At 39.6% G+C, this 14,623-nt stretch overlaps 1 protein-coding gene across 1 annotated transcript in view; it reads right to left on the minus strand.

Annotated features, from left to right (window-relative positions):
* Positions 1-496: 496 nt before the first annotated feature.
* NKAIN2 (sodium/potassium transporting ATPase interacting 2) overlaps positions 497-14,623 on the minus strand; it is a 522,794-nt gene continuing 508,667 nt past the window's right edge. The window contains exon 6 of the mRNA XM_060115055.1: positions 497-582. Within this exon, the coding sequence (XP_059971038.1) occupies positions 497-582 (86 nt within the window). The remainder of the gene's footprint in view (positions 583-14,623) is intronic.

The raw sequence follows: 14,623 nt of genomic DNA on the forward strand, positions 1-14,623 counted from the left end.
TTTTTTAACACTACACATAATTAAGGTGATAACCTATCATTTATCATCCAAATGAGAACACTTTTAAGACTAATAGGGTGTGCTGGTAATAATTATATCAGAACAACCCATGTAAACTAAGACTATACTGGGAAAACCAGGATATATGGCTTATATATAGTTACATATAACTACCTACAATGTTATATCATTTTCAAAATATACAAATTTGGGGTAATTCAAAGAAGTTGTATATTATATTGGATTTTTAGCCATGTAGTTGATACTTATGTAAGACTACTTTTAAAAGTAACTTTAGAGATGGCTTTCCTGATAAGTTAAATTTTATTCATAATTAAAAAAAATTTATTAGAATTATCTCAGTCAGAACAATATTAATAGAAGAGAAAATACTGAAAGTAAATGACTGAAGGAAAGCTGCATGCCATCTATTTTGTGCCACAGTAACATTTTCTTAATCATCTTTTAGTATCCCAGAAGAATACCTCCAAAGTACTTACATGTACATAGGCTGTAGCTGTAAATGAGATGTCTTCTGAGGCCCCTGATAGCCATAAGAGTCAAAGCCACCTATGAAATCAACTGAAAGGAACAATTGCCTTAATTAGTTAACTTTTCAGAAGAGATAAACCTTCATGATCAAGGTCTCACACAGATTACTAATATAAACCTTTTAATAATCTATTAAACCAGAACTAGCTAATTGTGGAGGAAAAAGGATAGTTTCTGCAAGGCAGTGATTTCCACCCCCCCAACTGTGAGATTCAATTATTGCTTTACAAGAATCTATTCACTTGGGAGAATAAAGTTATATACTCCTTTGAAGCAACCAAGACCTAATTGGAGCAATAAAATTCACTTGCACAATTAAGATGCTATATGTCTTTTTGGTTAGCATGGAGATTTTATGCAACACATTACAAATGTAAAAAATAATGATTGCTCAAGTGCATGTACGTATCAGCAGTTGCGGCACTAGTAATAGTGATATATCCTATGATTGTCAAGTACAAGGTGCTATGGTGGAGGTCATGTAAATTAGCTCAGAATGGCTGTCCTTGCCATTATGTGTTTCATAATCTCAGAGAATCAGAAATAAAGATGTGCAGCAAACTCTAACCAAACATTCAAATGCAATACATACCTAGATATTTAAGGTACAATGAGATGTAACAAGAGTTACTGTGGTAGATTATATTATCCAAAATGGCTGCAACAATATCTCCTATTCCATATCTGCCGGCAGTGTGACCTTGACACTCACCCCATCCCGAGGTTTGGGTCTTTGTCCCTTCCTCTTGAACCTGGGTAGAACTTTGTGGCCACTTTGACCAATAGAGTATGGTAGAAGTGACATTTTGTGACTTCCAAGGCTAGATCAAAAAAATGTCATGCACTTTGCTCTTTAGGGATGCTCTCTTTTGGAACACAGCCATCATGTCCAAACTAGGAATCCCAAACTAGCCCATGTGGAGAGATCAATGGAGGACCCTCGGATATGATTTTGGCTGACAGGCTAGCTAAGGTCCCAGCTGATAGTCACCATCAACACCCAGACATGTGAGAAAAATTGCCTCCAAATGATTCCAGCCCCAAGCTGTTGAGTCAACCCAATCTTGGTGTCTCCCAGCTGAGGGCCCTGACATCCGGGATCAGAAACAAGCTATCCTCACTGCCCTGTCTGGATTCTTAACCCACAGATCCATGAGCATAATAATGGTTGTTTTATACCACTACGTTTTGAAAGGGGTAGTAACTGGGACAGTAAATACTAAGAGTGCTGTGAAAATGTTTTGGTTTTGTTTTTTCTTTCCCATTCCTGGATGTGGAGGTCATGTGGTGGGGCAAAAAGAGGCAAAACAACAAAAAGCTGACAAGATAGATGACAGGAAGAAGAAAGAGAGGAAACTAGAAACTGAATTAGGGTGCTAGAGGATATCTTTACTTTTTCTAATATCTTTTTCTATTGGCTTAGCTTTGACTATTTTTGTTCTTTTTAATATCCTAAGTGTTTACAGGTAGAAATTGGATCAAGTAACGTAAAGTCCATGATGTCTGTTTAGTGGGGAAATCTTTTCATTTTTTTAAAATAGATTTTATTTTTTAGAGCAGTTTTAGGTTCACAGCAAAATTGAGAAGAAAATACCAAGAGTTGCTATATACCCCCTCCTGCCCCCACCCCGCCCAGCACGTGCACAACCTCCCCTGCTGTCAACATCCCAACCAGAGTGGTGCATTTATTATGGCTGATAAACCTATACTGACATATTGTTACCACCTAAAGTCCAGAGTTTGTATTACGGTTCACTTCTGGTGAAGTGATGTAATGACATGTATCCACAATGTTAGTATCATACAGAATAGTTTCACTGCCCTAAAAGTCCTGTGTTCTGCCTTTTTATCCCTCCCTCTCCCCTAATCTCTAGCAACCAATGATCTTTTTACTGTCTCCATAGTTTTGCCTTTTCCAGAATGTCATAGAGTTGGACTCCTATAGTATCTAGCCTTTTCTGATTGGCTTCTTTCACTTATTAATATGCTTTCAAGGTGCCTCTGTGTTTTCTTATGATTTAATATCTCTTTTTATCATGAAAACCCTTTTATTGAGGCAGAATTTCTCTTCTGGTCAGAAGTGGAATAGTACAGCAGTCCCCCCTTATCTGCAGGGATACAGTCCAAGACCCTTAGTGGATGCTTGAACCATGAATAGTACTGAACCCTATATATACACAATACTATTTTTTTTTCCTGTACAAATGGATGGGTAGCATACACAGCATGAATATGCTGGACAAAGGGATGATTTATGTTACTGGAGGGACGGAGCAGGATGGTGTGAGATTTCATCACCACTACTCAGAATGGCTCATTATTTAAAACTTATGAATTGTTTAAACCACAGATAAGGAGGACTACAGTGTAATGAAAAGGACAGAGATCCTGATGTTAGAAGGATCAGGGTTCAAATACTGCTTTGACCACTTGCCAGCTGTGTGACCTTAGACAAATCACTTAACTTCTCTTACACAAGAATTATAATACTTAATACTATTAGTGTGAGGATAAAATAAGGAACGTAGAGCCCTGGGTGAGACATGCAGTATGGAAAAAGAAAATTAAAAGCCCTTAAAAATTCAGGATTTTCTTTATAATTCTTCTAAACCATGCAGTTTAGGAGAAAGAAAGAAAGTGTTTTAATGTGGAACAACTGTAGAACTATATCAAATATTTTATAGAAGATGAATTAAAAGAGAGCGAACCTCTTTTGTTTTCTGAATTGCCCACGTTTGCACATTAGCTAATATAAATGGTACCGGAAGAGCTGTACAATAATTGAATGGCAACTATATTTAAAGTTTGTATTTTGAGAAATTATTTTCTACAATTGGGGATTCATTGCAGATAGTGCCTAAATTCCTATTCATTTGGGTTCACTCTTTTTTTTTTTTTTTGCGGTATGCGGGCCTCTCATTGCTGTGGCCTCTCCTGTTGCAGAGCACAGGCTCCGGACATGCAGGCTCAGTGGCCATGGCTCACGGGCCCAGCCACTCCGCGGCACGTGGGATCCTCCCGGACCGGGGCTCGAACCCGTGTGCCCTGCATCAGCAGGCGGACTCTCAACCACTGTGCCACCAGGGAAGCCCTGGGTTCACTCTTATCAACATTAAGACTTAAGGACTAGTTTTCTGAGAGGCATTCAAGCATTAACGTTTCCTTGTTCTGAGGTTCCCTGTTAGTAAGATGGCCCCACCCTGGTGCTGGAGAAGAGAGGGCAGATGTAAACAGTAAGGTCTCCTCCACTGAAACCAAGATCCAAGTTAATCTGAGGCTTATTAGTGTTTTTATTGTTGTTTTGAAATATTTCCTTAGCTTGATTCCAGAGCTGTGAGATGGATGGCAGAAAAAAAACAGATGGTAATTTATAAGTCAGAGACTGTGCAGTGAGCCAAGGGATAACCAGAAGAAACCAAGATGAATCTTCAAGTCCAAAGGATAGAATTGGGACCAAAACTGGGAAACAAAGCTTGAGTCAGGAGCAGTGTAGACCTTCTGGAGACATGAGGAAAGGCCAGAAGGGAAATGAGATGTGTCTGAGTACTGCTGCGAATGGAGGTTGAGTTGTCTGGGTCTTGCTCTTATTAGCCATCTATCTGATGTGTGGGTTGGTAGAGCCAATTTACAGCTACCCAGCTGGGGAGGATAGTGCTAAAGCTTTGGCAGAAGGATTGCCATTGTTCTGATCATTCTGATCATTCAGATCATCTGGGGTCATGGAGAAGGATGCAACAGCAGATGACTCAGAACCAAGATGAGAAAAGAAGAGGATCTGAATGTAACCAGGATGCATTTTTACCATCTCACTTGTGAGGGGGCATTCAAATTTAAATCAGAATCAAAGGATATATTTTCTGTAGTGTATTTTATATACCTGCCTGTGTTCACAGCCAGAGAATTTATGTAAGGTCAGTTTCCACATGTACTCATTCTCAGTAATTGTTTGGATGTCTTCCTAAAGGCCTGAAGGAGAGGAATATGAATAAGCTGGATCCAACTGACCACTAGAGTTAAGAGTGTGGTGGTCAGTGTAGGTAGACATGGTTCTCTGTATCTTTTACAGAATGGTGTTTCACCCATAATTTGGAACTCTTTGGGGTGCCATGTGGGTGGAGAGCATAGTAGAAGAAATTATGTTTTTCTCTCTTAAAGTTGAATTACTGGGGTTAGCTTATATTTTTAGAATACCCTTAATACCACTTTGGTCTATTTTCCGTTTCTTTTATATAATTACATTTACTTAGGCTCTAAAGGGGCTACTGAATATTGTAAAACTTTCCTAAGCAATAGGAATCATGAAGCAGCTAGCAGGTATTTCTCCAAGTAATTGTGACGGCGTGTAGATGTTTGGCTCATAGCTCAGATTTGTTGTCTAGGAGGATGTTGCAGCCTTTAATGGAACAAAAAGAATGAGAGGAGGGAGTTGGTGTTTGGCTTCACTTGGAAATGTAGTATGTAAGTTATATGTGGCACGTACAAGCAGCAAGGACCAGGAAACACTTGGGAAAAGGGAAATGTAATCGTAATTGGTGCAAGGCAGATTAGGGACTTGCTGGGATTTTAGAGACTTCTTTTTCCTCATTCAGCTTTATTGTGCTTTATTGAAAACTATCTCCACCTGACATATTGTGAATACTTTTTTGTTGTTGATCCTATCACTATAATTTAAGCTTCATGAGATTTAGTATTTACTACAGTAGCCCCAGAACCCAGAACAGTGTCTGGCTCATGGAAGCCATGTTTACTGAATAAACTCTTTAGGCTGTTTTTTTTTGTTTGTTTGTTTGTTTTTAAGACAATTGATTTAAGCATGGAAGATGCTGGTAAAACTTCTAAGTGAAATTTGACTGAGTGCATTTACCCTTTCCTTCATAAGGTCTTGAATGATAATAAAGAGAGGACCTTTTATAGAAGATCTAGAATGTCAGTGATTGCTTGGGTCCTGTGAGATAAAAGAAATCTTTTGGATACCAATGGGAAGAAGGCACCACTCTAGTCTCTTTGATCTAGGGGAGTAGAAGGAAAGAGGCTAGGACATGCTTTAGCATCAAAATGACTGGGCTGAGAGGGTAATCCACTGACGAATGCTATGTTGCAAATGTTGATAACTGCTAGGGAAAACATGCTTTCTTTCTGGCCAGTTCAGAGCATCCTAAACAGAGGTACATGACTGGGTAGAAGGTGACAAATAAAGTAAAATTTGTACTTGTTTAATCTTTGCCTCATTGTAGTGATTTGCTTTTGGTCCTCTGAAAACAACTCAGGAATGTTATTTTCTTTGCAGATGTTACAGCGTTTTCTCTTTGGCTTAGTTTTCCTATCTGCAATATGGGTGTGTTTTTGTCTACTTACCAACAGAGACACAGAGATGCCCAATGATTTTAAATCAGTAAAGTGCCATATCAGTTTAATAACTATGATTTAATAAAATTAATAATAGTGGGATTTCAAAATTACCAAGTAAGAGAAAAGTGCTTTTTGAATAAATATTCCTCACTCAAATATGTTCCCTGTTGTGAGCTTCCCTTTTATTTAAACCTTTTAATCATGAACACTGAGTTCAGCAAACTTAAAACTGCTTTTTTAAATACACGTTGGCAGGGAGGTATTGTAACATAATAGTGTACCTTGGTTATTAATGACAAAGCCACTAGGCAACACACTCTTTTGGAGACAGAGCTGGAAAAGGCTATGGGGGGAAATTTTAACAGGCAGTTCACAGAAAGCTAAGCCTAAATATTTGGAAGAACTCATTGAAAGAGATTAAAAAATTTGTGTGGGCCTTTGAAAACAGAGTGTAAATCCATTGTATCTGCAGGTCTCTATTTCAAGGGTACTTACCTCCAGTTGCACAAAAGGAATTCAGAGCATAACCTACTGTAGCCCAAATTCCAAAGCCCCACCTTCCTCCCACACAGACTTACGTGGTGGCAGCAGTTCAGCTTCCTGTGTGAGCTTGACGTGCTCAGTCTGGACTTGGATCTCTGAGTGGACTCAGAGCTATTTTTTTTTTTTTTCTGATTAGGAAAACACAACCCTTTGTAGGGGAACTTTAGTCTGTTATTGCCTGAAAGGTCACTGAAGTGTGATGCTACAGAGAGCTGCTGGCAGGCGAAACATGCATTGAAGGACATGAGACTTATTAGTTAAATCATGGCAGATGCTTCACTTCCTAACTTGTTCAGAAAATAACATTTTCTCAGGGTCTTAGGATTCTATTTTCCATGTTCCTCTCTTAGTTGTATCAGAACCAGATTTTCAGTATTTTAAACGTGGTAACGCATTTGCATATACTAAAAACTGAAAGTGGAATGCGATCACTACAATGGTATAAAAATGAAATATTTCTTTAATTAGAGATCATTTGAGTAACCACTTTTAACTGTTGGTTCTAAAAGTAAAAATGAGATATAAGTTTCCACTTGATAAACTGTTTTGTCTTTTCACTCTTGCCTATTTTTGCTAATTCTCAGTGTGGCCAGTACCTTAGGTGAGATTTGAAGAAACACATGCTGGTATTGAATCTTGGTATTGAATCTTATTCTAATAATCTAATGCCATCACTGGCTACATCACAGGGAAAGTGTGAAGTAGTATAATGATTGAGGGCTTGGTAGTTGGAAGACCTGGGCTCAGGTGTGCCTTCCCTTCTGACCAGCATCATATCCACAAGCAGGTCACAATTGTTCTGAGGCTGATTTTCTTCCTTTGTGAAGTGGAGATAATAAAACAGTTCCAACTTCACAGGGTTATATGTGTTTAATACTTAGATGCATGTATTTTATGGATGCACTACAGGTAGATTTGGGATCTCATCTCTTTTAGCAAGGGATTTATACCAAAAGAATGATTCAAATTATGCTTTAAAATATATATTTAGGTTCTTTACTGAAAGGATGAGAATTTTTCAGGCCAGGGAAGTAGATGGAGGTAAGGGTCAAAGAAGAGAACTTTGTGTTAGAATTTACTGAAATTTTGTATGGAATGACATGAGTGTAGACATCATCAGCAGAAGCTGAGGTAGGTTTATGGAAACCCTTAATTCCCACGTGGTTGGTTAATTGTGGTCTGGCAAGCAGTAGGAATGTGACATATGTGACATATTGTGGGAAAAAAAGGGATGATATATTAAAAAAAAACTACATAGAACTGAGTTTCCATATTTCAAATAGTTTTGGAAATCACCTTATGTATTATCCAAAAGGATGGGGAGAGGCTAGGCCCGGCCTGGTTTGTAGTCTATAAGACTTCGACCCGTATGTAGGGAAGAGGAACTTTACAGTGGAGTGGGCGAGAATGAAGACACCAAGAGCTCATCTCCTGAACCAGGCAGAGGGGATGAAGCCAAAGCTTGGTGGAAGGATTGCTTTGGAGAGGAAAAGCTTAATGGTTCCTCTCAGATTTGGAGAGGGTTTCTAAAAGACAGAAAGATAATTGCTAGTATAGAATTTTTGAGGTTCTGAGGGAAAAATGGAAGAAGTTTGGTAGCTTTGATTTTCTCAGGTTTGGGTACTAGACTTCAGGAACTTGGAAAGGTTTGGAGCACGTCGTGTGGTGACTGCGGCACACTGTCCATGGGAGAGGAGTGAGAGCCTTGTTGAGCAGAAGAGAGCATCCAGCTGGGTTTAGGGACTCTCTCCAGCCATGTGCAGCAACCCAGGATTAGGAGTGGAGAAACTGCACCTGAGCCTCATCAGACAGGGATATGGAAGATCCAAGGATGGTGGAAGAGAAAGCAAGGAAGGAAACTAAGTGTGCCTGAAAGAGCATCACCGCTCTTGTGGATTCAGGAGACAGACGATGAGCAGAAAGATAAACAAAGATTCCAGTGGAGGGCAGCTCCTAAATAAAGATGAAGAAAAATTCCTCCAGGAGGGAAGCAGGAGAACAAGGAGGGAGTAAAGATAGGAGTTTATAGTCAGGCAGAGACTTTTAGAACCGGTGATTTTTAGAGAAGCCTTCTTCCTCCATAATGAAGGTGATAAAATTTAGCCTCCTTGGTGAAGGGGACTAAGGAGGTAGGTGAAGTGACTTGTGACAAAGATGGTAGGAGCTGAGAAGATCAAGAAATTGTAAAGCTAGAGTCAGAAAATGATGTATCCAGATATCCTTGTTACTTTCAATAACTGTGGAATCGTGTGCAGAATATGATGAAATGGCTAAGCAAACTTTATCTTCAAGGTGCCTGGCCTCACTTTGTGCCATGCCATTTGGGTGGATTAGGTTTACCAGTCTCTGTTCTGTTCTCCCCTATTAGAGTGGCTTTCAATTATGTGACATGCCTTTCCGTCGAAATTGGAAAGAGCAGTTATGACAGGCTGTAGGCAAGCTAGTTAGACATGACTGGGTATGTCTTCTCAGCTGACATCCAGGATATATTGATATATATTAGAAGGCACAGTCCATTTAAATGCAGTGGTTTTAATTAGGATGTGGGCACATCAATGCATACATATTCAGGAAAATGAAAAATAAAGCATGCATGCTAAAATCCCCTTGTAATTTTTGCTAACACAGTCTTCGCATTATTTTTCAGCCTCCAGAAAGGAGACTAAACCTAAATTACTCATCTTTATGGAACAACAATAGCAGTGTCAGGTATGAGGATGTCCAGTGGTTACTCTAATATTTTTCCAGCTATGTGAGAAAGGTGAAACTAGATTTGCTGTATAGGGTTCATTAAAAACACTTAAGATGATTCCTGTGTGAATTAGGGTGTCCATTTGGTCAATACGGGTGGAAAAAGTTACCCTTTTTAAAAAAGACACCTATTTTTGTTAAATTCTGCGTATCCCCCTGATTTGTCCTTGAGGTTTCGGTGGAAATGTCATTTCCTCAGGGAAGAATTTCCTAGTTTTCTTAACTGGATGAGGCACCCCTGGGCTATGTCCCCCTACCCCCACTCTCCTTGTCTGAACGCTCATCACGCTTTGGCGTAGTTCCTCCTGTGAACTGTGTGCTGGGCTGTAAGTATCAGGAGGGCAAAGACAGTGTCTGCCTCGTGCCTAGTGACTAACACACAGCCTACCACGTGCAGTGGCTACTCGGCAAACGTGTTGGAAGAATCTACGTCGAGTCTCACAGTGAAGTGATGTGTAAAGTATACCTAGAATCGGGAGACAACTTCTGCTCCCAGCACTGCCTCTAAATGATTGACTCAGAGCAAATCAATTTCAATGTTCCTTTCCTCAGCTGTAAAATTAGGGGATTAAAGCAGGTGATTGCTAATATTGTTCATGGGGCTATGATCTGCACAATTCCATATTTGTGGGATTGGTTTACATACTGATAATAGCAATAAAACATTTAAAATGAACAAATCTGCAAAGGCATAATGAATGGGAAAATTTAGTGCAAAGGAGTTGCTTCCCCTCTGGCTGTTACTACTATTATGCATTGATTTTACTAGGCAAGTTTCCAGGGAGATGAACTGCTGAATAGGGTATATTGGAACCTGAGACATGAGACATGACAGTTCCCAGTTGGAAAACACAATGATGAAAAAGGTGGGACCTGGGAGAGAAGCATCGGATTGACAGGGTTGGAGCCCACAGAAATACTGTGGCCCCCTTTTAAGTTACTTCCGGGATGAAGGTATATGGATGAGTGACTATGTGCGTCCCTTTGCCTCTGTGCTCTTGGGAATTCCTTTAACATCAGCGTCATTAGTTACAAAGGCAGCAATCCATATCCAGTTTTTTTGTGTGTGTCAAGATTGTTCATGTATAAACTAGCCTTCTTTGTTGGAAACATTTGCAATTAATCCCATAAACAAACAAACAAAAAATGCAAATCCTGCACTGCCCCAGCCAGCCCTGCTGACACTGAGACCAGACTGCCGTCTATTATACACAGAAATGAATTGAAATTCTCACTTTGGGCCTAACCTAATTTTCCAGTGATAATAGGCATGGATTCCCAGAAGCACTCTACACCTCTTGATAGTAACATCCTCATTTCCTTTCCTGGTAAATGTTTTAAATAAGATTTTAACACCAAAGGAAATTAACCTTTAAATTAATTGTAATTTTAAAATGCCATCACTGATTTTTGTCCTCAGCCTAATTACTTTCTATTATTTAAATAAACCTCGCCTCCTGTGAGCTTTAAGTTTGTTTCTCCTTCACTCCCTGCCACACAACGCCAGCCCATCCTCGTGGAGGCTTTCCTGACTCTGCTGCTGGGGCCGCCTCATTTAAATGTCACAGGATTGAGGGTTTGCCCTATGCTGCTTATTTACAAGGCACTCTTGCTGCGCTCTGTGTAAGGCTGCTCCACTCAGATGTTTTCATTGTGCATACCTGGTGACCATCCTTAGAGATGCAGTGTTTTTAGTCCTCCTGCTGTTAAGAAGGAGATAGCTAAGCCTGGCCTTCTGTTCCTATTAGATGCCATTTCCACCACTAAAGTAAAACTGGTCGTAATGAAATTGGCAACAGCCAGCATCATTTATCAAAAGACTAACTTTGAATGTACAGTCTTCTTTCTTAGCACGTCTCAGCTTTGGAGAGCTTTTAGACTTCTGTTTCCTGGGCCAGCTCTTTGTCTTGTTCTCATTTGTCCTTTCAAGGTAGGACTGAGGGATCCCAGCAATTTTATTTTGTGAGCATGTATATTGGTGCTAAAAGCATCCTATTTTTCTGCCACTTAGCTGCTTTCCTTCTCATGTCATTATCCATGTGGGTATAGAGAGAGATGGTGAGAAAACGAGTACAGGACACCCAGTACAGGTGAACTAGGTATTAGAGAATTGGAAGAGGCAGAATAATCAAAATGGGAGATGTTTCTTTTAATCATTTCCGTAAATGTTGCCACTTCTCCTTCCTTTCACATGCTGTTGCTTTCTTTTCCATTGAGGGGGATTAAAGCAACTTGGATATTATTCATCTACTGGATCACGTCAGTTTTCTGCACCACATACCTCCTTTATTACACCCCAGTTAAAGGTCCTCCTTTGCTAGTATGAATATAGGTACCTCAGCATTGACTCTTTAGAAACAAGGTCCTGATTGTTTCGAATCAACAAAGGATAGGGAATGAATCAATTTCTTTCCCTGCTATTTTTGATTTGGGAACATTAGATTTATTTAAAGATGATCATAGTGTGCATGTATGTGTGTGTACATGTTTGTATAATAAGCAGTAGAGTATAATGGAGGAGACGTTAAGAGAAAAGGGAGAAAATGAGAAGTGATTGTTAAAGAAGACTCAATGTGGACCTGAATATCCAAATTTAAAAATAAAGTGCATATGTTTTCTCTTCCCTGACCACCAGAGGGAGCAATTTAACAGCAGGCTGAAAAAAAGACCAGCACTGATTTTGGGAGACAATGTAACGATTGTATCCCTGTTAGGGAAGGCTGTTGTCACTGATAGGAGCTCGCATGTGATTGACAGGAGGCACATGTATATGTAAGCATTCGTTTCAGGTGCTGGTCATCTAGTCTGTCTTTTATTTTTACATATGGCAGCTTATCTTTTTTTTCTGCTTTCTTCCATTTGTCTAGAAAATGATGAAAGCTACTTTGTTCTAATTCATTATTCATTTACTTAGAATCAATTGGGGTCTAAAAAAATGTCACATTTCCTTAGGAGTTTCCATATAGTCCAGGAAATGTTAGTGGAGAGCTGATTGAGTTGTTTATTTCCCATATACTCACTGAGTCCTGCTTCAGGTTGGGGATGCTGAGGATGTAGTGGTGGTCAAGATAGCTGTGGTCCCCACTAGCATCCCCTAATACTCTTACCCTGAGGGAGTTAATAGGTGCTATATTATGTCAGAAGTTCACCGATAAGCTCTGTGACCTGGTGCAAGTCATTTAATCTATGTGGGCCTGTAAAATTAAAGTGCTGAAATAGAGCAGTAGGCAGTAGTTTCCTATCATTTCAAACTCTACAGTGTTCTTAGTTCACAAGAAATCTTAAGCGGGATCAAGAGTTGTAAAGTTAAATAAATTCAGAGCTCCTGTGCTCTGGGAAGTTGGAAGAGGAGCAAGGTGACACGTTCTATCTTGGCCGCACTGTGATTCTGCAGGGCACTAGCTCGAGGTTAGTAGCCTCTGAAGTCTGGGGCTCCAGACTCTAATCACATGTGATTCTCTTCAGAGATGGGGAAAGGAACGGCACATTTTGATTTTGTGGGAGCCTGGCAGGTATGGACAAGGTTATTTCACTCAGTCACCTTCAGAATTACAAAACAAATGTTATAAAAAAACAATAATATACTACGCTTTCATTTGATTTCTTGAGTATGATATTTGAACAGTAAAAACAGACACACCATTCTTAGAACTCTACCTGTCAACCTGGCACCCAGGAACTTGGCACCTTTTTTGAACTGCTAATTGCCTACCCCTTAGGTTATGTTTGGAGAGTGGTTTATAAATAATAAGAAAGAAAGCTCAGGTTACCAAACAGACTGTATAATATGGCCCTAACAACCAGACAGAGAGAAAGAAAAAGAAAGGAAGAAAGGAAGAAAGCAGACATATACCCAAATGTTACCTGAGAACCAGAATTCAAAATTGTGAAATCATTCTAATTTTGTTTTGTTTATCTGTATTTTCTCTACATTCTGCAGTAAACTTACATTCCTTTATAAACAGAAAGAACCAAATATTCTTTAATGGACGAGTACTCCTCCCTTGCCACCTCTACCCTCCCCCACAGGTGGGAGAGTGTGTCCTTGTGCTCAGAGAATTGCATCCAAACTCAATGATCATGTCATACTGGAAAAGCGATCAAAATATACAGAACAGAGTTCAGTACACAGAAGTGTAGGCCAGGAGGCTTTAGAAGAAAAATCAAACAAAAATAACAGAAAATTATTAGCCTCAGAGAAGTGAATAATTTCCTGTGGTTTGCTTTTCAAATGAAAGAGTCTATAAATCGATTATGACTTTTATCCCAAGGCCAGTTTATTTTGGAGAATTCAGGACAGACTTTTATGAATCTGTGCTTGGTTGGTAGGTTTGTGCATGTGTGTATCTGAACATGTGTGTTTAAACATCTAGAATTAATTTTCCAATATTTTTTTCAAAATAAGCCCTCTTAGGATATTTTTAAAATGACATTCTGCATATTTTCTCGGATGATTTGAATATTTAAGAACATTTGCAAACACACTGAATCTCTTTTAGAAAAGATAGTGACTACTTAGAAAAATGGATCCATTTTCCAGAGGACTGATGTTTATTTTTATTTTTAGTTTAACTATTAAGGCAAAGGTTTATAAGAAAACATAACAAAAATTGAGAAATCATGTTGCCTATTTTTTCTGTTATGGATAAGTTATTATTTTTCCACAGCTGCATGTTTTCCTTTTAATTGTCACATCTAACAACACTAATGAAGCTAATAAGTTCTTAGTTCTATCACTGTAAGTGGACATCAGACTCTGATGCAGAAGAGCTGAGGATTAAGGGAGAGAAGAGCTACAAGTATAATAAAAGGCACCAGACCAGAAATCTCAGAACATTTTATTTCCTTCACAGAATACTGTCAAAGAGAACAAGTAGAGGGGAATAAAAAACACTGGAGGTCATAAGGAAAACTCAGCATGGTTGGCAACAGATGATACAGTGAAGAGCCCAGCCACAAAGACAGCTCAGCGAGGGATGCCCGCTCTCCTGGAGAAAGTCTTTTCTCCTAAGACATATCGCTGCCTTTTACAAATATATGAAAGTATGTTGTGATGGTTGCCCTGCTCAAATAAGGTTCAAGTGTCAAGGCACACCCTCTGGAGCAGGTCTCAGCTTTTTTCTTGTGAGGAGCTTCTCATCTGAAGGCAGATCACCCCACCTCACAGCAGGAGATGTGGGCAGGAACTGCCTACTGGCAGTGAACCAGGAGCAGGGAGGCTACCATTACCGCCTGGAGCCTCTTACCCACAGGTGTTTGATGTACCAGTGAGCAGAAGCTAGCCCCGCTCTGTTCCCCATAGGTATTTTCAAGTAGCCAACAGCCACATGGTGTGTGCGTGCGTGCGTGCGTGCATGCGTGTGTGTGTGTGTGTGTGTGTGTATTTAGATATGGGATGTTATGGTCTGAATGGTATCCCCTTCCAAAT

Source organism: Mesoplodon densirostris, chromosome 12 (assembly GCF_025265405.1).
Source record: "Mesoplodon densirostris isolate mMesDen1 chromosome 12, mMesDen1 primary haplotype, whole genome shotgun sequence".
Taxonomy (NCBI): Eukaryota; Metazoa; Chordata; class Mammalia; order Artiodactyla; family Ziphiidae; genus Mesoplodon; species Mesoplodon densirostris.